General features: G+C 40.2%; 1 protein-coding gene across 4 annotated transcripts in view; it reads right to left on the bottom strand.

Moving 5' to 3' along the window:
* The window catches only part of MPPED2 (metallophosphoesterase domain containing 2), a 210,352-nt gene that overhangs the window by 127,055 nt on the left and 56,647 nt on the right, over window positions 1-26,650 (bottom strand). For all 4 annotated transcript variants that reach the window (XM_043973520.1, XM_043973523.1, XM_043973521.1 and 1 more), the window contains exon 3: window positions 19,030-19,211. In XM_043973520.1, coding sequence (XP_043829455.1) covers window positions 19,030-19,211 — 182 coding nt within the window. The remainder of the gene's footprint in view (window positions 1-19,029; window positions 19,212-26,650) is intronic.

Here is a 26,650-nt window from a genome sequence, read left to right as displayed (position 1 = left end):
AAAAGATCTCATTTGATCCTCACAACAACCCTGGGAGATAGGTGCTTTCATTATCCCCATTTTACAAATGAGGAAACTGAGGCAGGCAACGATTAAGTGACTCGCATGGCTGCATATGTTTTCCTTCCCTTTTTCCATGTTCCAAAAAGTGAGAAAAGAATAGAATGACTTTTTCAGAGATTTAGCGAATTCCCCATAATAATAACACTTAGCATGGACATAATAAATAAAGATTTGCAAAATGCTTTACAAATAGTGTTTCATTTTATCCTCCCAGCAACCCTGAGAAGTAGATGCTATTATCTATCCCCACTTTACAGTGAAGGAAAGTGAGGCAAACTCATTCAATGATGTGCCCAGGGCCATATAGCAAGGAGGTGTCTGACGCCACATTTGAACTCAGGTTTTCCTGACTCCTGGTACAGCACTCGAATCACTATTTATTCTACCTCTTAAGAAGATTAATATAAGGGGGCGGCTAGGTGGCACAGTGGATAAAGCACCGGCCCTGGATTCAGGAGGACCTGAGTTCAAATCCAGCCTCAGACATTTCACACTTACTAGCTGTGTGACCCTGGGAAAGTCACTTAACCCCCATTGCCCCGCAAAAAAAAAAAAGATTAATATACCTATTTATAAGAAAAAAAAGAAGATTAATATACTTATTTATAAGAATAGTGATTAGAGCACTGCACCTGGAGTCAGGAAGTTTGGTGCAGTGCAATGACAACTGGTCTTATTATCGGAAGTCCCCAGCTAGATTCATGCCTCTAATTACTTGCTTATCCATGAGAAAGACAGCCAACTACTGGGGACACAATTTCCTCATCTGTAAAATGGGGATAATCGTGGTTCCAAAAGGCTTTATGACCTCAGAGTTCAATGGAAATGAGCCGTATTCAGCATCATTATTACATTTTCCTGAGGGACAGGCAGATCTCTATTGGCTGATGAAGAAAAGACTCAAGAGGCAGGAAAATCATAGGATCCTGGATTAGTCCACCCTTTTATTTTAAAGCTGAGGAAACTGAGTGGGCAGTTAGGTGGCCAGTGGATAAAGCACCAGCCCTGGATTCAGGAGGACCTGAGTTCAAATTCGACCTCAGACACTTGACACTTACTAGCTGTGCGACCCTGGGCAAGTCACTTAACCCTCATTGCCCCACAAAAAACTAAACTGAAACACAAGACACTGAGTGATGTTTCCCAGCAGGAGACCTGCTTGCCCAGTCCAGTGCCTTTTCCACATTGGACACATAAAGGAAAAACCCAAAGGTTCACCTCCCCCTTTATCACAGCAAAGAAGGGCAAGGGAAATTCTCATGTCCAAGAGCCAGACCATGGAGGGTCACATAAATTGGAGCAAAAAAAGAGAAACAAAATCTAGGGAGCCAAGAATGACTAAGTTTAAAATTAAAACTACACCTAATTCAGAGTCAGTCTTGTAGGTGCTTTTCCTATGAGAGAAACAGAAAGCCCATTGATTTCGTCTTCCTCATTCCTTAAATGCAACCATAAACTCAAGCATAGGAAAAGTCGTTAAACCAGACAAAAAAGTTTGTTTCAATTTCAACTGTCAAATGCATGCAAAACTTGCTACAATAACATGCGGACTTGGTGTATCAATGGAGTGTTTGACAGCAAACTGCCTGATTATGCGTCTTGGACCAGCCAAGCAGAGTAGTAAAACAAATTCCAGATGTCGAGAGCACTTGGGAATAAAAACACAATAACTAAAAAATGCCAACAGATTTCTGTTTCATGATTGTTTTTGCACTCCTAGACGTCTTAAGATACCCTCCATGGCTTCAGATAATTCTGACTAAAAAAACATGAAACCTGGAGACTAAGTTCCTGGGTTCAAACCCCAGTTCTACCCCCACTCATGTAGTGTGACCGTAGTGTAAGTTGTTTGACTTCTCTGTGCATCTGTTTCTTCACTAGCAAAAAGAGAATGATAATACCCCTCAAGGGGTTATTTTAAAAGAATAGAAATGTGTACTATGGTTAGTGCCTCATTGCCCGTTACCCCTCCCCTTTTTTAGATAGATATTAGAATGCAAAACTAAAAGCTAACTGAAATAACTATATTTTATTTTGGTTTTTATGTTAACAATCTTTATTTTATTTTTAAAGAATATTTTTAGAGAGGGTGGGAGAAAAAAGTTTGGAACTAAAAACTGTGAAAACAAATATTGAAAACTATCCTTACATGTAACTGGAAATAATAAAATACTTTTAAAATATTTTATTTTCCCCCTAATTACATGTAAAAACAATTTTTAACATTTTTAAAAAAACTTTTGAGTTCCAAATTCTATTCTTTCTTTCCTATCTGCCTCCCTGCCTGATACCATAAGCAATCTGATATAGGTTACACATGTGTAGTCACGTAAAATATGAAATGCATATATATATTTTTAATTTCAAAAACATTTTATTCAAAATGCTCCTGCCTGGAAAAAAAAGATATACAACAGAATCTGCACATGCTCTAATAACTTATTTCACTGTATATTATGTATTCATACAACCTAGCATTTGAACAACAATCCAGCATAAAATATAAAATGCCTATATTTTAAAAACCACTTAGTTTTGTTTAATTAGTAGCATAAGACAACATTAAATTTTAATTTAATATAATCCATTTTGGTAAATTTGGTAGTTTAATTAAATTATCATCTTAGCATTAAATATTATTTTTAAAAATTTAGCTATTTAGGTTATTTCATACACAAAAATTTCTCACGTAAATATTCTTAGAGTTGCTAGGGAACTTGAAGCTCATTTCTAATCCAACCCCCTCATTTAAAGGAAGAATGAATTGATGAGCAGTATGGCAAAAGAGCAAGAAAATGGGATTTGGAGTTGGAAAGTTTGAGTTCTAACATCTGTGATGTTGAGCTGGTCACTGAACCTCCCTGAGCCTCAGTGTCCCCACCTGTAATTTAAGGGAATTGCTTAGAAGGCCACCCATGCCACTCCCAGCTCTGGGTCTGTGGTGCTCTGAGACTATAATCGCTGAGCTGCCTTTTAATTCTAATTCTTATTCTAGCTCCATGACCAATGTGAACAGTGGTCACTAGAGGAGTCTGGGATATGCAAAAGAAAAGGAGAAAAGAAAATGCAGGAAGGACAATTTCTAAAAGTGAATTAGGGTAAGGAGGACAAGAGAGGAAAACTGAGGAAGGCTCCTTCAGTTAAATAAAATTCTGTTTGTGAAATGACATCATTGTCCCATTTGTAATTCCTGAATTGGTAGGGTTCTTCCACTGAGTAGACAGAACTTTCAGAGGTCTTGCTTTTGAAAAGTGGAAGAGTCTCAATTTTAGATATTGTCATGTTTTTGCCATTTTTTTAATTTTGTTTTTTGCTGGAGGGTTTTTTTTTTGTCTTTTTGGTGTTTTTTTTTTAAATGAAGCTATATAAAGTTTCTAAATTTAAAAAAAAATTGAAGGAGGCAGCTAGATGGCACAGTGGATAAAGCACCGGTCCTGGATTCCGTAGTACCAGAGTTCAAATCCAGCCTCAGACACTTGACACTTACTAGCTGTGTGACCCTGGGCAAGTCATTTAACCCTCATTGCCCCCCCCCCCTCCAAAAAACTGAAAAGACATGACTGGGCAAGGGTGTGTGGACAGGGAATATATCTTGTTTAAAGGTTCAAAGATCTGGAATTCAAAGAACCCTCTGCAGGGGTGTCCAGGAGTCATGCTTGAGAGCCAAGTGCTAATTTTCTGTGTGAGCATTTATGCCTTGGAAATGTGCAAATGCAACAAATCAAGGCTTAATTTATTGTTTTGTTAATTGTCTAGACTTAGGAAAGTGATGGAGAAAATTGTTAATAATTCAGATTAAACCTGTAACTGTGTCACATCTACTTTTATTTTATTCCCCTGAGAGTCAATTGTTAAATATTTATGGGCACACTGGTGGAACTCAGAGACCTCTTAGTCCAATGTACTTATTTTAGAACTGTGGGAATTGAGGTCAAGAGATAGAAAAAAAAACCTTCCCAAGGTCATACTGACTTTGTAGCAAAGATGAAACTTGGACCTGGGTCTCCTGACATTTAATATTTTTTCCTCTGCAACAAATCACAAGCTTCTGGGTTAGCAAATTGTATTAAATCAAAGACCAAAATACAATAAGCATTTATTAAGTGCTTACTGTATTGGAAGACCGCGAATACAAAGTCAAGTTAAAAAAAGGATCAGACCTCAAATAATATGCATTCTACTGGGGACACAACATAGATTTATGATGTGTTTGTGTGCGACAATTTGAGGAAGAAAAGAAGAGTAACAGGTAGCAGTATCAAAAAAAGACTTCTTGGGGGCAGCTAGGTGGCACAGTGGATAAAGCACTGTCCCTGGATTCAGGAGGACCTGAGTTCAAATCCGGCCTCAGACACTTGACACTTACTAGCTGTGTGACCCTGGGCAAGTCACTTAACTTGTCCCACCAAAAATAAATGAATGAATGAATGAATAGATAGATAGATAGATAGATAGATAGATAGATAGATAGATAGATAGATAGATAGGTAGGTAAATAAATAAATAGAAAGACTTCTCATAAGAAGTGGCAGATGAGTTGAACCTCAGGTAAATCCTAAGAAGCATTAGTAACAAAGCATTTGAACTCAGGAAGATGAATCTTCCTGACTTCAGGCCCAGAGCTTTATCCACTGCACCACCTAGCTGCCCATAGACTGAAAAAAAAGGTAAGTAATTTGCAATAAACTTGGAAAGGTAAATTAGAGGAAGATTCATAAGGGCTTTAAATGCCAGAAACACAAGAATCTGTATTTTATTTTACAGGTCATAGGGAGCCCCTGAAGGTTCTTGAGCTGGGGGTTGATGTGGTTAGACTTGCGCTTTAGGAAAATAAATGTGGACGGCTTTCTGAAGGTGCATTGGAGAAGAGGTTGGAAAGTTTCTGATTTTAGAGATGTAGATCAGACCAACAATTCACCAGGCAATAAATATTTATTAAATATACACATTGTGGGGCAGCTAGGTGGCGCAGTGGATAAAGCACTGGTCTTGGATTCAGGAGGACCCGACTTCAAATCCAGCCTCAGACGCTTGACACTTACTAGCTGTGTGACCCCCCAAAATACACACACACACACACACACACACACACACACACACACGCAAGACAGCTCCTGTCCTTAAGGAGCTCACATTCTAAAAGGAAGGAGAACATGCAAACAAGTATGTACAAACAAGATACAGATGGGATAAACTGGAGATAATTAACAGAGAGAAGGCACTAGCATTCTCAGAGAAGGCAGAAACCAGGAGGAAGAGGGATGACGAGGGAGAGTGTCATAGGCTTGGAGGGCAGCCAGTACAAATGCCCAGAGTCTGCAGATGCAGTGTCTTGTTCTAAGAGCAGAGAGGAGGAGGCCAAGGGAACAGCCTGGGGTTGGGGAAGGTCTGAGAAAGAAGGCTGGAGACCCTTCCAAAGGAGTGGGGCTGGTGATTTTGGAAAAAAGGCCCAGGCAACCTCAGGTACCCTGTGGAGCCCCTTGTGCAGGGGCCGGTCACATCGGCCAGTTTCCCCTTAGGATACCTTGGAGGCCCCTTCACCGCTCACTCCCCAGATATGCTGCAGTCTGTCTCTGGCAGGCTGGAACAAACATATTGCATTACGTCCTCAGTGCTATAATTACGAACTCTTCTCTTTCATCTTCCACACACACCGACAGGCACAAATGCAAAGTGGGTGGGTGCTGGGATGATAGGAGGAATCCGTCTGATGAGCAATAGATTATTTGTATCATAATATTTTTAATTCTCCCCCAGCCCATAGTATGAGGCTGACTGCAAGGTCAGTTAAGTTACTATAAGGGATTTTTAATGAAAACAATTATAAATTTAAAATAACTGTGTTTAAGGCATTTAGCAGTCACTGGGGTCAAGTGATTACAGCAGTTACAAGACCCCTGGGACGTGTTCACACCAAAACAAAGTGAATAAATTACCCCAGCCGGCATGTGTAATCACTAAGTGACCACAGGGGTCATCCAGAGTGGAACCCTGAAGACTTTCACGCAAAACCAATAATGAAAATTTATCCGTCAAGGGGAGAGAGGGCCAAGAATTAGCAAGGCAGGTGATAGGTTAGAAAACTACACCGGCAGAAAAGGCCCGGCTGCTCAGAAAGCTGAGATAATGGGATTCAGAAACCAACGGGGAAAACTGGAATGACTGGTTCCTGGAAACAACTGGCCCAAGGAGGAAAGAGATGAATTGGAGCTGATCTGCTTGGCCTCAGGTACAACTGGAGCCAAAATTCGCCTGGGAGGAGGAACAGAGAAAAACTCTGCCTGAGAAACCGGAGCCCAGATTTGGAAACAGATCCAGGGACATCAATAATATGGGGTGGATGAGCATATGGATAAGGGATAGGAAAAGATTTATGGAGGCTCTTCGAAGGAGGAAAAGAAAGTCCCTGAAGTTATACCATGCATTTTTTGTTGTTGTTGTTGTTGTTTGTCCTTTGTTCTTGAAGAGGACCAATGATATGAGAAGGGTGATGACTGGCAAGTGAATTGGATTTAAGTGAGGCAGAGCTGCTCAAAGACTCTCCTCCAGAGTCATCAGAGTCCAGTGGTAAGACATAGGTCAAGAGGACTAACAAGTTCAGGGCCCCCGGATGCGGTGGGAGAGCATGGCCTTTTTAAGCTAAAATCTTTTCTGGGTCTCAGTTTGTCATTCAGTAGTTAAAGGCTAAGTAAGAATGGAGGAAGAAGATGGCTTAGTTTGCCTTCTCAAAAGAACCAATCTGAGAAGGGAAGCAAGCCCCTCAGAGTTTGTGGCCAGAATGGAAACAATTGCTATTTACACTCCCTCTGAGTAGTTCGAAAGGGAAGAGTAGTGTGACTGCCCTTCAAGTTAAGAAACCAACAACCCTAGTCCTAACTCTAACATTAAGTGGCCCTGGGACTTTGGACCAATCACTTATTCTTTTGATGTCTTAGTTGCCTCATCTCTATAATGGAAATAATAATAATTCCTGAAGTCATAGGAAAGGACCAGGTGCTGTCTCAAACTAAGGTAGCTTTCAGCTCTAAGCTCTGTGATATTACATAATGAGGGCTTTCTCTATACCATCTTCAGGCAGGCACGTTTGAAAAGATATCTGTCCAGAATAGATGATCGCTTTTTCCTTAAAAAAAAAAAATCACATAAACTGAAAGGCATCTCAACTTGACAGCACCTGGTCCATCTCTATGACTTCAGCAATTATTATTTCCATTACAGAGATGAGGCAACTGAGGCAGTTGGGTGGCATACTGGATATTACAGCAGACTCTAGATTCAGAGTGAAGAAGACCCGAATTTAAATCCAGCCTCAGATACTTATTAGCTGTAAGATCCTGGGGGGAAACGCCACAACTTCTATCAATCTTAGTTCTCTCATCACACCGAAGGTTGATGTCAGAGACAGAATCTGAAACTGACTCCAAGTCTTCCTGACTCCACCCCCTCCATCCACTCTCTCCTCCTGCCTCACATGTCAAAGAGGAAGCTTTCTAATTAAAGAAGCCTGTATTGTGCAGTTGGGTTTTGAGGGGGTTGTTTTGTTTTTTCACATACTTGAATATACAGGATTTAGCTCAGGTATTTTCATGGGCTTTGCTTAAATCAACATCAAAACTGAGTAAACCTTTAAGTAATTTTTATTTGCACCAGGTGACTACATTTAGGCAGAAAGGCTACGGGGATTTACTTTAACAAGCATTCTTATTCAAAAAAGAGAGACTTTATTGATAATAGACCAACCAAGACAATTTTAAAAATAGTTATTATTGGGACGTGGACAAACAGATAACCTAATCCTGGGGCTGTTCTTACAGGCAAGAAAAGAAAACTCCTTGTGTTCATATGTAGAAAGGTTTAGTCAGTTCTGCCACAATACCTAATGCTTCTTAAAGAATTCAATTCAATTTGATAGACATTAATTAAGCACCTACTATGTGCCGTGCTAAGCATGTCACACTAGGTTAAGGACTAGAAGAAGACCTGAGAAAACACACACACCAAAGAAGAGAAAAGATCTTTAGCAAACAGTATGAGGCAGAAATAAAAGCTACAAAGCAATTTATGATTCTGGATTTAAAAGATTAGAAAACTGGATTACCAACACAAATCTGAAAAGTCCTTGCATCCCCAACAGTTTTTTGACCTAGGAAGAAGTTAATAAATTCTCTGAAGATTAAATGCAAACCATCCCGAATCAGAGGCTGTTCTAGGCTGTTCTGGAAAGGACTTCAGTATTAGGTGGAAGATTGAATTCATGGACCTCTATGGTCAATCTAATCCAATAAAGCAGTTATTAAGTATGGGGCACAGTGTCTGGCAGCAAGCCAAAAATGGTGTTTTGGGCAGAGCCAAAATGAAAAACCAGATCCTGCCCTCAAGGTGCTTACATTCCATAAGTCACTCCAATGGAACTCATTAGAATATGGAACATTATAGAACAAATCTTGGAAACCCATTTGACCTTTTTTCATTATGAGACCATTAAAAAAACCCAAACAAACATATAAGAATTCAGACATCTGGAATATTTTCCTTTAAAATAGTCATCACAGAAGTCCAAACACTTATTTTAGGGGCGCTGCCACTCTTCAAAACACATCTGGAACTCCATCTGGGGCTGTCATCAGGGCAAGTTTATGAGCCACACAAGAAAACCAGTCTGTGTACTTTTAACTAGCCCTCTCTATTGCATCCAAAATAGATTTACCCAGATTGATCTTTCACCTAATTCATCAGACATGTCTGTAACTGACTTTTGACTATTTAAAAAATATATACACCTACTCTTTAAAAAAAGGCATTCTTAACCAGAAGTCCATGAATTTAACTCTCTCTGTGTGTAAAAATAACTGCATTTCAAACATAATTAGTTTTCTTTATAGTACTTTATAGTACTATGTATTTTAATTTATAGATTTAAAAACATCATTCTGAGAAGGCCTCGCCAGGCTGCCAAAGGTATCCCTGACACCAAAAAAGGTTTAGAAGCTCTACCTTAAAGAATGAAAAATGTCCACTATGGAGAATGTGTTAAAGGCCCTGAGAGATGAGTCCAAAAGAGTTTTGAGAAATGAAAAAATCATTGGGAAATAGGAACATATGTTATACTTCTCTATGCATTTTCTTCCTCAAGTAGAATGCAACTATCTAATTTTGTCCTTTATCCCCACTGTGTCATGCATTCAGTTAGACTCAACAAGCGTTTTTTAGGTGTCTATTATATACTGAGAGAGAGCTAGGTGGAACCTAGCTGGGCTGCAAATCAGAAAGATTTGAGTTCAAATTCAGCCTCAGAAACTTTCTAGTCTTGTGACCCTTGACAAGTCACTTAGCTTCCATTTGCCTATGGATCCATGATGGCAAACCACTCCAGTATCTTCACCAAGAAAACCCTACGAACAGAGGAACATGGGATGAAGAAGAATCAGTCATAACTGAACAACAAATTATATGCTGATAGGCAACTTGGAATAATTGATGGATCTCTGGTCCTGGACCTAGGAAGACTTAAGCTCAAGTCTCACATTTGACATATATTAGCTGTGAGACTGTGGGCAAGTCACTAAATCTCTCGATACCCCCAAGCAACTCTCAAAGACTAAAAGTTTAAGGACAAGTTGCTGGTTTGCATTGTGTTTCCCCACTAGGGATGAAATCAGAGCCAAAAGAAAAATACCAAAAACTTAACAAATGTTCATTAAGTTGAACTGAATTGCCCCTTATTGAGGTCAACAGTGAATGGGAACTACATTCATTGGGGTGTTTAAAAGGCTGGTTTCCAGTCCCTTCCTGCTCTAAGAATATTATTATAAACTACAATTCTTTAATGGATATGCTGTTTCATCAATCTGGAGGGGGGGCACTACCTCCATGAGTATCCCTTCCTTCAGGGCTGACTACAGTCCTTTCATCTTTTTCATCTTGGTTCCCATTAGTGGAATTGAGAGATGTTATGCCTCATATATTTGTCAAAAACAAAACTAGCCACCTGATTTCATGCCTACAAATGTGAAAGGTTTTGGGGTCCTGGGAAGACGAGATAGCCAAAAACCCTAAGGTACTCACAGCCTTTATTTATTTTTTTTAAAAAAAGACATACAGTGAACTAAATTACCCCCAAAGACATCAAAGAAAGGGGAAAAGGTCCTGCATGTACAAAAATGTTTGTAGTAACCCATTGTATAAATGCATAGAACTAGAAACTAAGGAAATACCCAGTAATTGGGAAATGATTGGATAACTTAACGATATATGAACATAGTGGAATACTAACATGCCACAAGAAACAATGAAGAGGATGGCTTCAGCTAAATCTGTGAAGGCTTATATGAACTGATACAAAGTAAAGAATGCTGAACCAGGAGATTCACATAAACAGTAATAGCAACGTTTTAAAGACAAACAACTTTGATAGATTTAAGAATTCTGATCAATGACATGACCAAGTGTGATGATACCCACTTCATGACAGGTGATAGATTTAATGAGCAGAATGAGACACACATTTTTTAACAGGGCTAAATGGGAATTTCTTTTACTTGATTATACCGGAGATTTGTGCTGCTTCTTTTTTTTTTAAATGAGTACAGAAGGAATTGTGGGGAAAAAAGAGAAATAAATACTTTTTTCTAGTGAGTACAGAAGAAAATGTGGGAAGGTGAGAAATAAATGCTTGCTGATTGAAAAAATTAATTTAAATTTTTAAAAAAGTGAATTGACCCAATTATTCTGGAAAGCAATTTGGAATTGTGCTGAGAAAGTGACAATCTCCATACTATTTGACCTAGAGATCCTCCTGTATGGGATATGTTCAAAGGAGATCAAAGGTAGAAATAAATATACATCAAAATATTAATAGCAGTATTTTTTGTAGTAGCAGAGAAAGTGAAATAAAGTAGATGCTTCTCATTTGGGAAATGGATAACCAAAAAGCAGTACATGAACATAATGGAATATTTTAAGAAACAAAGAAAATGAATTCAAAGAAGCATAAGAAGGCTTATGGGAACTTATACTGATTAAAATAAGCAAATCAAAGAATACACACAATGAACAGATCAATGCAAACAAGGGAACAAAAGGTACACTATTAGCACAGCAATGGAAAAAAGCAAATAGCAATCAAAACTGAATGCTATGAAATTATAATGACCAAGTTTGGCCCCAAAGAAAAGATATAAGATTGCTTCCTGCCCTTCTTTGTAGAGGTGGATGACCACAGGTGTAGGACACTACATACAGTGTCAGTCTTGGTTGAAATATTGGTTGATTTCACTGAATTGCTTTCTTTCTCTTTCTGTCCTTCTTTCTTCCTCTGTTTCTTACTGTCTCTCTCCATCTCTCTCTGTCTCTCTGTGTCTCTGTGTCTGTCTATTTATCTGTCTGTCAGTCTCCCTCCCTTTCTTTCTTTCTTACAAGGGGTAGATTGCTGGATAGGTAATGGAGTACAGATGTATCTGGGAATGAAAATAATATTAAAAAGGAGTAAAAATTTTATAAAAAGAAATACAGTACACAAAAGGAAGGAGGCACCAGCCTATTACTGGACCCCATTTGGGGTATCATGTTCAGAACTGAGTGCTGCATTTGGGGAGACACACAGACAAGCTAGACAGTACCCCAAAGAGGGTGACAATGTGAAGACTGACTGAAGAAACAAGGAATGTTTAGTCTGGAGAAGGTTTAGTTGGGGACCTCAGCCCTATCTTCAAGTATTTGAAAGGTTATCATATCAAAGAGGGATTAGACTTGTTTTTCTTAGAATGGGGGCAGGGTGGGGGAGGACTAAGAGCAGCAGAAATTGCAATGAGGTAAATTTCAATTTGATCAAAAGAAAAAATAAAATCCCAAAGAAGAATGGGCCACATTGGGAGGTAGTAAGTCTTTCATCTCAGATAATTTTCGGGTGCCTGGCACCCAGTAAGCATTTAATAAATTCTATTTCATTCATTCAAGTGGAGGCTAGATAAACCACTCATCGGAAATACTTTAGAGTAATTTTCTACTCAGACATAGGTTAGACTAGATAACCTCTGAGGTTCCTCCCAAATCTGAGAGTCCTGAATGCTTACGATTTTCTATATTCTAATTCTTGCTTTTGAGCGAAGGAGAAACTGAGGCCCAGAACTATAGAATGACTCAGAGTCAGAGCCCAGACCAAAAGAAAAGCCAAGATTAGAAACTATAGTCCTTGGGACTGGTGCCGTGATGATGAAAGCCATTTTCAGCTTTCCAGACGGCTAGATAAACTCTTAGCAGAGAAAGCAGACCACCCGAGAACCCAGGCTTTCTAATTATACAACAGAAAACAGAAATAAACCCTTCCCCGGGTGGTTCTGTACAATGCAGGGACATCATTTACAACAGACAGCTGAATGTAACAATGCTCCTGATGGGGAAAAAATAGAGGAAACAGCAAAAACCCTACCACACACACACACACACACACACACACACACACACACACACGCACACTCTCTCTCTCTGTCTCTTGTCTCTCTGTGGCTCTGTCTGTCTCTGTCTGTCTCTGTCTCTCTCTCCCCCTCTCCCTCTCTGTCCCCCTCCACTGTATTTTAGAACAATGGCCAAAAATGCAGCAGAAATATTAAACATTGGAACTGAAGGTTAAAAGTTTTTTCTTTTCTCTTTCTCTCTTTCTTTCTCTCTCTTTTTCTTTCTTTCTTCCTTCCTTCCTTTCTTATTTGGAAGAGGCCTGGGGCCGACAGTGGATAATGAAGGGCATGGGACCCTCTGATGTCTGTGTGTACAGCACCAAGGGGTGCATGCCTCGCATCCAGAGGAACTCCAAAGAAGTAGGGATGGAGGGAGATAGGTGACAAAGAATGGAGTGAAGAGATGGCAGGAGAAGGTAAAGGGATATGAAAAGGATAGCAGAAGTGGCTGGGAGGTGTGATTATTACAGATTCTTTTGTGTTTTTACAGAGTGAATTCCTAACAGCAAATAACCTTACAAAGTACCTCACCATGCAAGAAACTCCCAACTTCTAAGTAACTTGTGTTTCCCAAGTCAAGTCTGTAAGTCAGCTAGCCAGGAGCTTGGAAGGCATTTTCCCACAGAAACAATGCCATAAAGTGCTGCTAGGTTTCCAGGTCAGCCCACAAAAGCCTATTTTACCCATAATATAGCTAAGAGCCCAACCACCCTACATAACATTGTTTCCATGGGAAAATCCATCCTGCTTTCCAGCTGGGGATGCCAAGAGTGAGGCCCCACCCGGCCCCCCATGGTCTCAGCTTGTCTCCCTCCTGTAATAGTCTTGCTCACGGCTCTCAGAAGGGGGAGGGTGGGGGGGGGGAAGGAGGCTTCATCTGGGGAAGGAGATTGGAACTCCAAGAGCCACTGTGGGTTGGGCAGTAAGAGCTTCAGAGGTTGTTAAGGGGCTGGGTTTAAGTGAGGAAGGAAAGGATAGGACTGGGGGAAGAGCTGGCTCTCAGCTCCTACAGATGATAGGGACAGAAGTTCTCACAAAAAAATATGGTGGAAAAAGTTGAGAGGAACTATATAAAGGCAGCTAAGTGGTACAGTGGATAGAGTGCTGGGCCAGGAGTCAGGAAAACTCATCTTCCTGAGTTCAAATCTGGCCTAAGATGCGTTCTAGCTGTGTGACCCTGGGCAAGTCACTTCACCCTGCTTGTCTCAGTTACTCATCTGTAAAATGAACTGGAGAAGTAATTGGCAAACCATTCCATATCTTTGCCAAATGGGATCACTGAGAGTTAGAGATGACTGAAACGACTCAATGACAAATGCACTACGCTGAGTTGGAGGGGTTCCTATCTATATAAGGGAACATGTGCAGGCCCTGGTCAGCAACCCACCTACTCAGTGATCAGAGATTAACAGACTTATTGGTGGAAGGGTCACTTAGATGTCATCTAAGCCAACCCCTTCATTTTACTGACAAAGGTCAGCGAGGTTAACTGACCCACCCAATGTCATACTTAAAGGATTGTTTAACTGAATGAAATGATAGTATGGTAAAAGACAGCTACCCCTGTAATGAATCCATTCATCATAATGGAAAAGACCTACAATCCAAGATGTTTTTTATCATCCCAATTTTTTTCCCCAAGAATCGACCCAAATATATTATCCCGAAGAATTCAATATATGAAGGCTCATTTCTGAGCCATCCCAAGGGATTTTAATACCAAAAACATAGAATATGTTATGACACAGTTTCATCTACAGTCTTGTTCTACCAGAAAGGATCACAAGGGCAGAGTTATAGCTAGTCAGTAGATTTTCTCTGCCTCTCTTTGTCTCTGTCTGTCTGTCTGTCTCTGTCTCCACACACACACACACACACACACCCAGGTTCTCAGAGCCCTCATGAGATCTTGTGGCTGGGTCAACTAGGAACAGAACAACATCAGACATGGAATCAAAAGGCCTGAATTCAAACCCCAGTCTCCTTCTGATGGGGAGCTTCAACTCCCTTCACCTCAGTGTCTACATCTACAAAATGGGACAAAGAATATTTGTCTTATCTCATTCACAAGATCAAAAGCATGCAAACCTTAAAATGCTCCATAAATTCCACAGTTTTTATTAGCAGTCCAGGTTCCATGACCATGCCTGTCCTATGTCCCCTTCATTTATCAGATTAGCTAAGAGAGGTGACACTGCTCTCTGCCAGCTAATCTGATAAATGAATTAGGGGGCAAGAACTTACTGCTGTACCCTATGACCAGGGGCCTGTAATGCTTTAAACCAAATGGGTGAGTCATGATGGGGATTTCAGAGTCAGAGTCAGGTGGGTAGAAGAAATGGGTGCACAGGATGGTCTTTCAATGTCCTCCTGACAAACTCAAAAGCTCACTCACTTGTACAAAAAGGCTGGCCCTGGATCCAATAGGTATAACAAGAAAACTACAAGTCATCTGGCTTCCCTGGATCCCACACAATAGCAACCTAGGGGTTATTTCCATAGGATCTCAGTCCTTAGGAAAGGCTATGCTGAGCACATCTTAGCCTCTGGTTTAGCATACAACCAGCCAACCCAATGAGCCATAGGTCTGATGGACCCGAATATTTTGACTCTGGTGTGAGAAGTCCTTGGTTTAAATCCTGCCATGGATGCTTACTACCTGAGGGACCCTCCTAGGTCCCACCCAGCTCAAGAGCTGTGATGGTATGGCCCAAGAGCTTGGTGAGACTCAAGCTGATAAATTGCTATATATAGCACAATCAAGCCTTGCTTATCTGCTTGTTTTTCAAGGGGAAGAGGTATCTTCCCTGAACTAAAGAAGGCCAGGACAGACGACAATAATACCTCTAAATATAATAATAACAACAATTTGTTTTTTTGTTGTTGTTTAATAGTTTTCAATTGTATCTGACTCTTTGTGACTCCATTTGGGGTTTTCTTGACAGAGATACTGGAGGGATTTGCCATTTCCATCTCCAGGTCATTTTACAGCTGAGGAAATTGAAGCCAACAGGGTTAAGTGACTTGCCCAAGGTCACACAGGTAGTAAGTGCCTAAACCCACATTTGAACCCACAGTCTTTCTTACTCCAGGTCTAGCACTCTATCCACTGTGCCACCTTGCTGCCCCAAAACAACAGCAACAGCAACAGCAACACAACAACAGCTCTAAATATAATAACAGCAACCACAATAATTAACATAGTGCTTTAAGAATTGAAAGGTGTTTTATACATGTTATCTCATTTGATCCTCTCAATATCCTTCTCGATAGGTGCTATCATTACCCCCATTTGACAGATAATTAAACTGAGGCTTAAGGCAGTTAAGCAACTTGCCTAGTCACAAAGATATTACATCTTTGAGGTGGCAGTTTGAGCCCAGGTTTCCCTGACTCTGAGTCTAGCATTCGAACTACTCTACCACTTTCTAGCTGCTCTCTGAGACTTGCACACCTACTAAGTGTTCGAGGCTAGACAGGAACTCACATTCTCCTGACTCCAGATGCCATTCTCTATCCACTGAGCCACTCAGAGCTGCTTTCCGGAGCTTAATGTGGGGGGCAGCTAGGTGGCACAGTGGATAAAGCACCAGCCCTGGATTCAGAAGGACCTGAGTTCAAATCTGGCATCAGACACTTGCCACCTCCTAGCTGTGTGACCTTGGGCAAGTCACTTAATCCTCATTACCCCACCCCCCAAAAATCAAAACTTAATGTGCAAAATAAATGTTAGTTACTATTATAGCTGCTCACGTTTTCACTCGGTTGCCTATTATGTTATTAGGAACTGCAAACGTACAACTAACCAATCATTTCTTCATTATTCGGGCGCAACAATTAAGAGAGACAAGAAATTATGAAAAACTTAATTCAGCAAGAGGATAACAAGGGAAAGAAAAAAAAGGTCATAGAAGGAGAGTCAGCAGCAGAGTTAAAACAACAAATCCTAATAGAAATAATTAAGGCAACTATTGTATCTTCCTTTTCTTTGCATGACTGGAATCTATCACACTGTTGTGTACACAGTAGGTGTTTAATAAATCTTCATGAATCAGGGAAAAATCCTTTTTTCCTGTTTCCATGTGTTGGTCCTACTGCCTGAATCTCTTTCTTTGAGATCAGCATCTTTGAACACAAGGTAACGTTTATCAAGGGATGCTGTCATCACAGTGGGGCTGACCAGTGGCCAGGCAGAAAAGGGTAAGAAGGCTTGAATTTCTATGTCACTGACTCCCTATAGGATCTCAGTCACATCACTCTGGACCTCCTTTTCTTCATCTATAAAATCAGCATCTTGGATTAGATGATTTGAAGGTCCTTCCCAGCTCTCTGAGTCCATAAATCTAATTTTGGCTCTGCTGCTATCTTATTGTGTGACTTTGGAAAAGTCACTGCAAAAATGTGGGTAAAGAGTTATGCTGAAGGGGCAGCTAGGTGGCGCAGTGGATAGAGCACCAGCCCTGGAGTCAGGAGTACCTGAGTTCAAATCTGACCTCAGACACTAAACACTTATTAGCTATGTGACCCTGGGCAAGTCACTTAACCCCAATTGCCTCACTAAAAAAAAAAAAAAAAGTTATGCTGATCCAGAAGGTTCCTCCCAGTTCTACAATTATATAGTTCCATTAATGTAGGTGCATGTATATATACACATGTGCACAAGGCATTTATATACACATATGCATGTATGTATGTTCGTGTGTGCATACCTTGTGTACATGTGCATATACATGTATGTATATTATGGCTGTGTGTTGTGTATTTATGTAATGGGCATGTAGATGTGTTTGTATATATGTATATGTCTGTCTCTGTATATGTGTATACATGTATGTACATGTATGCATACACATGTGTATCTATGTGTTGTGTATGTGTGAATAAGAGGCAGAGAGAAACAAATAAAGACGAGATTGGAAGGCTGGGGGATGTATTTGGTAAAAATATGATTTTATTGGTATAAGGAAATCCCAATTGTCAGATGATCTCTCTCTTACGATCTCAAAAAGATGACAGAGCACACAGCTAGGCTGAATGACATTTATGGAATCACAGAATCACTGTGTCCAGGGTGGAATCTGACCTCAGTCTTTATTGCAGCTTTCTAATAATTTTACACACTGCCCCTCTGATCTGTGCGTGTACATGTGTATAATATTATCTAACCACCTGAAGGGGTTGGCATGCGTGAATACCTGCCTATCCAAGCAAGATTATCTGGATAATCTAAGCAAAAATGGAGTTCAAGCACTAGATTTTTGCGCAATTATTAGTACACAGTGTAGTTGTGCCAATAATCACTGTGTGAGGCCTACCCCACTAACAGACTAAAATGTCTTTAAGAATCTCTGAAGTTTGGGTCCACTTTTTCTTTAGATATCTGAGAAGGCTGGGCTCAGATTGAGGAAGACCTAGTTTTGAATTCCTTCTCTGATACTTGGCATGTGCCTGTGGGTAAGTCACCTAACTTCTCTGGCTTTCTGTATCCTCATCTGTAAAATATGCATAATGCCTAGAGTTACTACACAAGGCTGGTATGAGGCTCAAGTGAGATTAAGTGACACGGTATAGGCAAAGAGCTTTACTTAAGTTTAAAAAAAAAGCTCTATATAAATATTAGTTATTATTATTGATGTTGCTTCTCATGTTTTTATCATACTCTAATTTATGTTATGATTATTTGCATCCCTATTGTTTCTCTCCACTAGACTGTAAGCTCCTTGGGGGCAGGGACTTTTTATTTCACTAGTTCAGGATGTAAATGACCCTGTAATTTCCTTATGATACCAATGTTGGGCAAAGGGCTGACAGAAAATCCACTGTATTTCATAATCTTTTTCTGTTGGTCTTTGATGACACTTTCGGGACTTCTATTAATTCGCCAAACGTTACAGTGGGTTTCCCCATACTTCAGTCACTCAAGAGGTAAATGGTAAATTCTAGCCAAACTTTTCCACAAATCTACTCCACTCTGAGTCTTCACAGGCATTCTCAGGGGAACAAAAAAACAAAACAAGAACCACCAAACCCTTGGCATAAGACATTGTCCTGCTGCTCACACTGGCACTTGGCTCTGCACCATTTATCAAGTTTGACACCATTTGCATTTCTTAGAAATGTTCTCTCTATCATAGTTCACTTACACGTTTTTATTTTGTTTTGCTCTGAGAAGATCTGCAGAGACGATCCATTCCCAAACAATCAATAAAAAATATCTTCGTGTGCTATCGAGCACTCAATTCAAGAAGCATGAGTACAATAAAATGGGCAACAAACCTCTCCTTCCCTTTGTCCCACAGGCATAAAAGCCCCATTGCCACATGATACATCAGACAGTTAAATATCTAAAAATTCATCTTTAATTAAGAGCATTAGATCCAAGCTAGACACTACTACATATCATAGGAGAAGTAGATGAGCTAGCTTCCAAGGGCTCTAATTCAATTAGGACACAGTGAGTGACACTTGGATGGGAAAGGTTAATTGGGGTCACCAGAACGTAATAATTCCTTACCTAACCAGTCATTAAACTTCTTAACCTCTGAGGGCAGTCCCAGCTCGGTGAAATCGCCTGTGTGTAGGAGGATGTCCCCATAAGGCATCTGGATGCCATCTGTTCTGGAGTGTGTGTCTGAGACGCAGACAAACCGTGTGTGGCCCGCTGGTTTTGGAGTGTCATATGGGATAGGGTCGACCCTGAAGCAGACATAACAGATCCCACAAGAGTTAAATGCATTCGAACCCTCACACAATATCACAAACAAATATTGATCAATATCAGGGTGCATACTCAGAGAGCTTGGCATAATGGCAGAAATGGCTAGCACAAGAAGGGAGACATTTGGTGGGAAGGAGAATTTGTCACTTATCAGCAACCCACCCAGTCAAATTCACAAACACTTACCTGGCAGGAAAGACTAGGGGAAAAATGCATATGATAGGATGGGGCCAACCGAAACATACTGAACGAAGGTGACTGAGAATACTGAACTGCAGCTGTGGTAATCAAAGTTACGGCATTCCCTTCTCATTTATTTTCCAATTGGTTTAATTGCTTATGAGATAAGAAAGTTGTTTATTCTAACTTAAAAATGTATAAACTAACCAATTAAGTAATTGACAAAGTGGGGTCTCAGAATCTTAAGCCAAGTGAGGTGCTAGAGCAGCATCCTGGTCAGGGAAACAATAAAACACCAAGTGGTTCCTTCCCATTGTCTACACTTAGTTGATACCCCATCTTCCACCAAGACAGTCACAAAGTAGCTTCGGATGCCTGATCCCGAATTAAGTGGCCTAAAAAAAAAATCTCTGTTGTCGAAAATTAGCAGAGTAAATGAGGAGGCAGTGTGGTTTAAAAGAAAGAACCCTAGTTTTCATATCAGAAGACCTGGGTTCAAATACTGACTTTGTGGGGGCAGCGAGGTGGCGCAGTGGTTAGAGCGCCGGCCCTGGAGTCAGAAGGACCCGAGTTCAAATCCAGCCTCAGACACTTAACACTTACTAGCTGTGTGACCCTGGGCAAGTCACTTAACTCCCAATTGCCTCACCAAAAAACAACCCCAAAACAAACAAAAAAACCCCCAAAACAAAAGAACAAATACTAGCTTTGCCATTCACTACCTTTGACCTCAGGCAGCTCACTAAATGTTCCCTGTCAGTGAAATGAGGGAGTTGACCTAGATGACCTCTGAGGATATGACATTTGGTTAAGATGACAATGACTTTGGTTAATATGACATTAAAGTGCCTTGGGAAGAGATTTTTTTCTTAATATTCTGGAGTCATTTTGGTCATATCTGACTCTTCATGACCCTATTTGGGGTTTTCTTGGGAGAGATCCTGGAGTGGTTTGCGATTTCCTTCTCCAGCTCATTTTACAGATGAGGAAACTGAGGCAAACTAAGGTAAGTGACTTACCCAGGGTCACACCCCCAAAAAGTATGTGTTTTATGACAGGTACCTACTGACACCTATGCATCAATAAAGTTTTAGAGACAGACACAGTGGAATTACAACAGCCGTGAGATGAAAATGCAGCCCATATTTAGAAAATGAAACAACATCCTGGCTTCGTAGTTGGAAGGCAACAAAATGTTCTAAATTAGCTAAGTGGTAAAATGGCAATCAGACTTTTCCAGCACCTGGCACTGAACATGCCCAGTGTTTTCCAGTATAGGTAAGGATGCTTTGGAAGAATTTAATCAGGCAACTATTTTTTTTTTCATTTTTAGATATGAACACACATTTATTTTGGCTCACATCGGGAGAAGGGATGAAGAATTTACAAAGGTATAAAGAAAAGGTCAAGAAAGGAGTGAATACTTATCAGGACAGTTAGAATGGGGAAGGATTTATCAGTAGCAGTGTTTCCTGGGGCATCTACATCCACTTAGACACTAGACCATGCCCCATATCACACGTTGAAGCAATAACATAAAGATATTACATGCACGTTATTCCAGTGCCCTTCTGCTTTTTTCTCTTTAAAAAAATATTTTTTTAAAGAAATAATCATTTTTTGTTTGTTTCTTTGGAAAATCATTCTCAACTAGCAAAAGAAAGCTTCTGGTTAGCAACCTGCAGGTGTTTCTGCAATTCTTTGACTCTTGCATAGCTTCTTACTGCCAAAAAATAAAATAACAAGCAGATTGCATGATTATATGGCACATCGACCTGGTTATCGCTGTGGGTCTAATTGGAAACCCAAAAAGAAATTTTAACTTCAACCTACAATTAATGGATTTTTCCCATGAGAGTAAGAAATTAATAACACTGTTACCACGGAGAAAATTCACTAATCCACTGAGATACCAGCAGCAACCTGGGGAGAACTGTGATGATATGCAGTTGGGCTTTTTTATTTGGCTCTATCCTTTCCATTACAGAGGGTAAATTGAAATTTTTGAGAAATATATTGCAAAGTAAATATGGAGTCTCAGCGGCCAGAAGCTTATCAACACCTCCTGTCTCCTAAGAATGGTTTCCCTGGACAGCAAAAGAAACAAATGCCTGCTTCCACTGCAGACACACACTTTTCTCATTCTCTAAGCATTTCTGAACAAAAAAACCAGGGAGATCAACCTTTGGGGCTGTAACATTTTGTGCTTCCCACAACAACATCCCCAAAGATCTGGATAACAATGAAAAAAAAAATCAGTCAAAAACAGAAATGCTTGGAAATATGTTGCTGTATGTATGGCATTATATAGCTAAGACACTTGGATGTTTCTTTTCTTTTTCTTTGCAGTTTTTGTGCTTTGCATCTTACGGACAAAGTCCTGATTTCTACTGTGCTTCTGCCTGCTATTTCAGCTAATTCTCAAATCCAGCCACAGTCTGCAAATCATCCTTGCTGTGGCTAACCTCCCTAGGGAGCCCATCACAATCTGTCATGGGGACATCGTTATTAGCACTTGGGATTCATCACCCAGAAAGTGACTAAAATAACTCCCTTACTACCAGAATCTCCTCATCCTAGGAAGCTGCCTGGTTTGGGTTACCAAATTACTTAGCTGCTTCTTCCTTATTTCTCTTCTAAACTCCAAGTTAGGCATAAACAACTTGGTGGGTCGTGTTAAGGACTAGTGAAGGTCTGCTCAGATGCTTTTTCTCATCTGTAAAATTGAAAGGGTTAGACAAGATGGCCTCTGAGGTCCCCTTCGGCAATAGCGTTGCTACAATCCTATAATATGTCTTTCACGGAAACTGGCACCAAGTGGAATTATCAATTAGATAATAGTTGTATCAAAGGGTAATGAAGAGGGGCACTGATGGGCAAAAATCTCTTTCTTCAAGTTAGGTGCAGAGTGAAAAACCAAGTCAATGAGATGAGAACGGGGATGTGCAGAGAAAGCCATGGCACCAACAACACAAGCATCACTTGGTGAAACAGAAATCATCAGTATCAGATAGGAAGAGATGTTAGGATAATCAAATAACCTCTCTGGGCTTCCTCATTTGTAAAACAGAAAATGCAGTAGTTGGACCTCTAAGGTCATCAGATGATAGGATGATCCATTTAGAACTGGGAGAAACTTTAAAGGGCATCTACTCTAACCCCCTTATTTGAACTGATTAAGATCTGAGGCTCAAAGATCATGTTAGGATCATAGATCTAGAGTTGAGGGGGATCTCTGAGACCATCTAGTCTAACCCCCTTGTTTTATCAATGAGGAAAACGGAGACCATGCAAGTTAAGTGACTTGCCTATGGTCAAGCAGATGGTATCTGAGGGAGGATTTGAGCCTATGTTCTCTCTCTGTCAATCTGATACTCTTTCCCCTGCACTGTATTCTGTCTTTTAAAGTTTCCTCCCCAGCTGTAAAACTAGGATTTTATAATCCAAGATGGAGACACTGTAGATGAGAGAGAGAGAGAGAGAGAGGGAGGGAGAATGAATGAGAATGACTGCTGGAAAGTCAAAGTAAGGTTGAATGAGTGGCATTGGAGAGAAATGACTGAAACATAGACTTGAAGTGAGGACAATGGAAAGAAGGCAACCAAGGGTCTACCACCTTTCCTTCCACTGAATGATGTGAAAAGAAACAACTCTTGACACATCAACACATGTGAGTAGTACCATAGGGCAAGATGACAACATTATGCCTAAGAGTCTAAGAAGAGAACATTCCACCTCAAGGTAGAAGTTATAATCAAGATGTGTCTAAGCAAGTGGACAAGCTGTTTGGGAGATGAGAAGACTGAAGCAACCCCAAGTAAAAGATGTCATCTGGGGTGAGGCGCTCTTCTACTGGCATTGCTGAAGTGAGGGACAAGTTGGGGAACATTTTCATCACTGTTTGGGTTGCAACCCAGATGTTCATACACACGGTTCTCAATGTTCTTCATACTATCCCACAATACCTCCCTCATACCCACTAATTTTGAATTTTTTAAATTAAACAATTATTATAATTAAGTAATAATGCTACAAATATAAGTAATACTAATTACTAATATAAGTATACTATAATATAATTATAACATATGATACAAATTATATAATAGTGTAGTTTATATATTACAATATATTCTTTATTATATAATAAAATATAGTGTATAGAATATAGTATACATAATAATTAAGCAATACTCATAATAGTTACTATATTACTATATATTAACATGATTCATATTACTATTCCTAAACACAAATATAATCTATCAAGCTTGCTTTGAAATATTAAGGTTTAAGTCAATTCATTTCAGTACCTAAGATGTTATCAATGTCCAATCACTCCCTTTAACCCTCCCTTAAGATTCTCGACCTATTCATTTGGATTCCCTCTTTCTCTGTGGTCTTGGGTCTCGTATATTTTGTGGTTCTGGGTCTGCCATTTTCACTTTTCATCAATTCATAAAGCTCTTTCCAGATTTCTTTGTATTCCTCATTTGTCGATCTTAATTGCATTTTGGCATTCCATTCATTTCACTAACTTACTACAATTTATGTGTAACGATTGGAATAACGCCACCTGCTGGATACTTACTGTAGAAGAGTTCTGCCCATGAAGCGAAGGTCTTTGAGGGCAAGACCAGGCATCAGGAAGTGACGCGGCCGAGTGGGAGGAGGAAGGAAGAGACTGGCGCTCGGTCTGGGGCTCTTTCCTGAGGACGCTGGTGGAGAGCGGAGCTAGAAATGTGCTCTCCCTTTAATAGATAGGAATCTAGGCCTTTCTCTCTCTCTTTACCAAATTCTTATTCTCCTTAATAAATGCTTAAAAGTCTAACTCTTGCTAAAGCTTATAATTGATTGGCGACCACTCATTAGATATTTTAGACAGTTTAGCTAGAATTTTAGCCCTTAACATATGCAATCACTCCTCTATTATTGAACAAGTCAGGTCATTTCCCAGCTTTTTATTTTAGATGCCATTGCATACCCAGTTTCTTGTCATACGGAAAAGACCAACAGATCTCAGTGCCAGTGGATGAATCATGTAAATTTTGGCAGCGGAGATTAGCAAAGAGGGGATTCTTGGAAACAGTCAACAGTGACCAATATGTCAAAAATCTCATGCTTGCAGGACATAGAGAGCAAAAATAAAACTGTGTAAATGAGGCTACCCTCCAAAACTAATTGAGTTTAAGTCTAATGAACTTAGACTTAGCAGGGCTTAGTGGATGGGCTATGGGAAATTAGGCTCAAAGTCAAGAAGACCTGGGTTCCACTCGGACCTCTATTCTAGTCCTGTGACCTTAATCAATTCACAGGATCATGAGCCTATAACTGAAAAACAACAGAGATGACATCCAGTCCAATTTCCCCACTTTACAGATGAGGAAAATGAGGCCCAGAGAAATTAACTGGCTTGTCCATAGCCAAGGATGTTACAGAGCGAGACTCAAAACTCGCTTCCTTCTCTTCCAAGTGCAACCCTCTTCCCACCCCACCACAATTAACCTCTGCATGCTTCAGGCAACTATGTAGGACTCACTAGGAGAGACACGATTAGATAAAGCAAAAGAGAGGAGAAGGAGGAGGAGGAGGAGGAGGAGGAGGAGAAGGAGAAGGAGAAGGAGAAGGAGAAGGAGAAGGAGAAGGAGAAGGAGAAGGAGAAGGAGAAGGAGAAGGAGAAGGAGAAGGAGAAGGAGAAGGAGAAGGAGAAGGAGAAGGAGAAGGAGAAGGAGAAGAAGAAGGAGAAGAAGAAGAAGAAGAAGAAGAAGAAGAAGAAGAAGAAGAAGAAGAAGAAAAGAAGAAGAGGAGGAGGAGGAGAAGGAGGAGAAGAAGAAGGGGAGAGAGAGAGAGAGAGAGAGAGAGAGAGAGAGAGAGAGAGAGAGAGAGAGAGAGAAAATAGTAGAAAAGATGATGACTTTGGAGTCAGAAGACCTGGATTCAAATCCTATAAAACTCAGCTGCCAAGTCTTATGAAAAGTGTTTCATGATCCCTTTAGTTAATACTCTCCTGCCTCCTTCCTCAAATTATCCTGTACTTACTTAACTACAGCTGAGTGTATCATTTGCCTATTTCACACCCCCTTTTCCACTAGAATGTAATTCCTGCCTTTAGGGCACATGGCAGTTTCCTCGTTGCCTTTGTATTCCTAGCATCTAGCATGGTGCCTTACACATAGGTTGGCACTTAATAAATGCTTACTGAACTATCCCCTTGCATCTCCCCTAGACCTCTGCATTCTTCTTCATGGAGAGTGCAAAGATCACCCCATTTAGGGCAGAAAAGGGCCTTTGGAGATCATCCAAGCTAAGTGCCTCATTTTTACAAAACCCATTTCCATTGTCTGTTCACCCTCTAAACCTCTTACAAAGTGGGCATTGGGTAAGACGGCAGGATGTAGAGTCATACAGCATCATACTGTTAAGGGCTAAAATTCTAGCTAAACTGTCTAAAATATCTAATGAGTGGTCGCCAATAAATTATAAGCTTTAGCAAGAGTTAGATTTTTAAGCATTTATTAAGGAGAATAAGAATTTGGTAAAGAGAGAGAGAAAGGCCTACATTCATCTATCTATTAAAGGGAGAGCACATTTCTAGCCCGGCTCTCCACCAGCGTCCTCAGGAAAGAGAGACCGAGAAAGAGCCCGTCTCTTCCTTCTTCTTTCCACAAGCAGACGTCACTTCCTGATGCCAAAGAAAAGACTCCTGGTCTTGCCCTCAAAGACCTTCGCTTCATGGGTGGAACTCTTCTACAGTAAGTCTCCAGCAGGTGGCATCATTCCAATCGTTACAATACACTGTGAGAGCCAAAAGTAATCTTAGAGATCTCGAGGGAAGGAATTCTTAATCTCTGAGGCAACATGGTGGTCTGGCAAAGCCTATGGGCACCCTTCAGAAAACAACCTTTTAAAATTATTGAACAAAATGCTAAGTCATTTTTCCCATCCATGATTTCCCATCCACACCCCCTGAAATCTATCCATAGAAGCCTTGCAGGTCGGTAGAGCCCAGGTTAAGATTTCCTGATGTAGTCTAACTCTATTGATCATTCACTTATGTAGAAACTGAGGCCCCAAATCACTCCCCTAGTAAGTATCAGAGCAGGGAAACTGCACCCACATCTTCTAACTCCCCATTCTTAACCCCATCCAAATGATAACCAAATCCACATCAATGAGAAATGAACTGGTGGAATTTTATTCTAACAGAATGGAAGCTGCAAAGTAGGGCATATTTTTT

The sequence above is a fragment of the Dromiciops gliroides genome, chromosome 6 (genome assembly GCF_019393635.1).
Source record: "Dromiciops gliroides isolate mDroGli1 chromosome 6, mDroGli1.pri, whole genome shotgun sequence".
NCBI lineage: Eukaryota > Metazoa > Chordata > Mammalia > Microbiotheria > Microbiotheriidae > Dromiciops > Dromiciops gliroides.
This window is presented reverse-complemented; position numbering and strand designations above follow the sequence as displayed.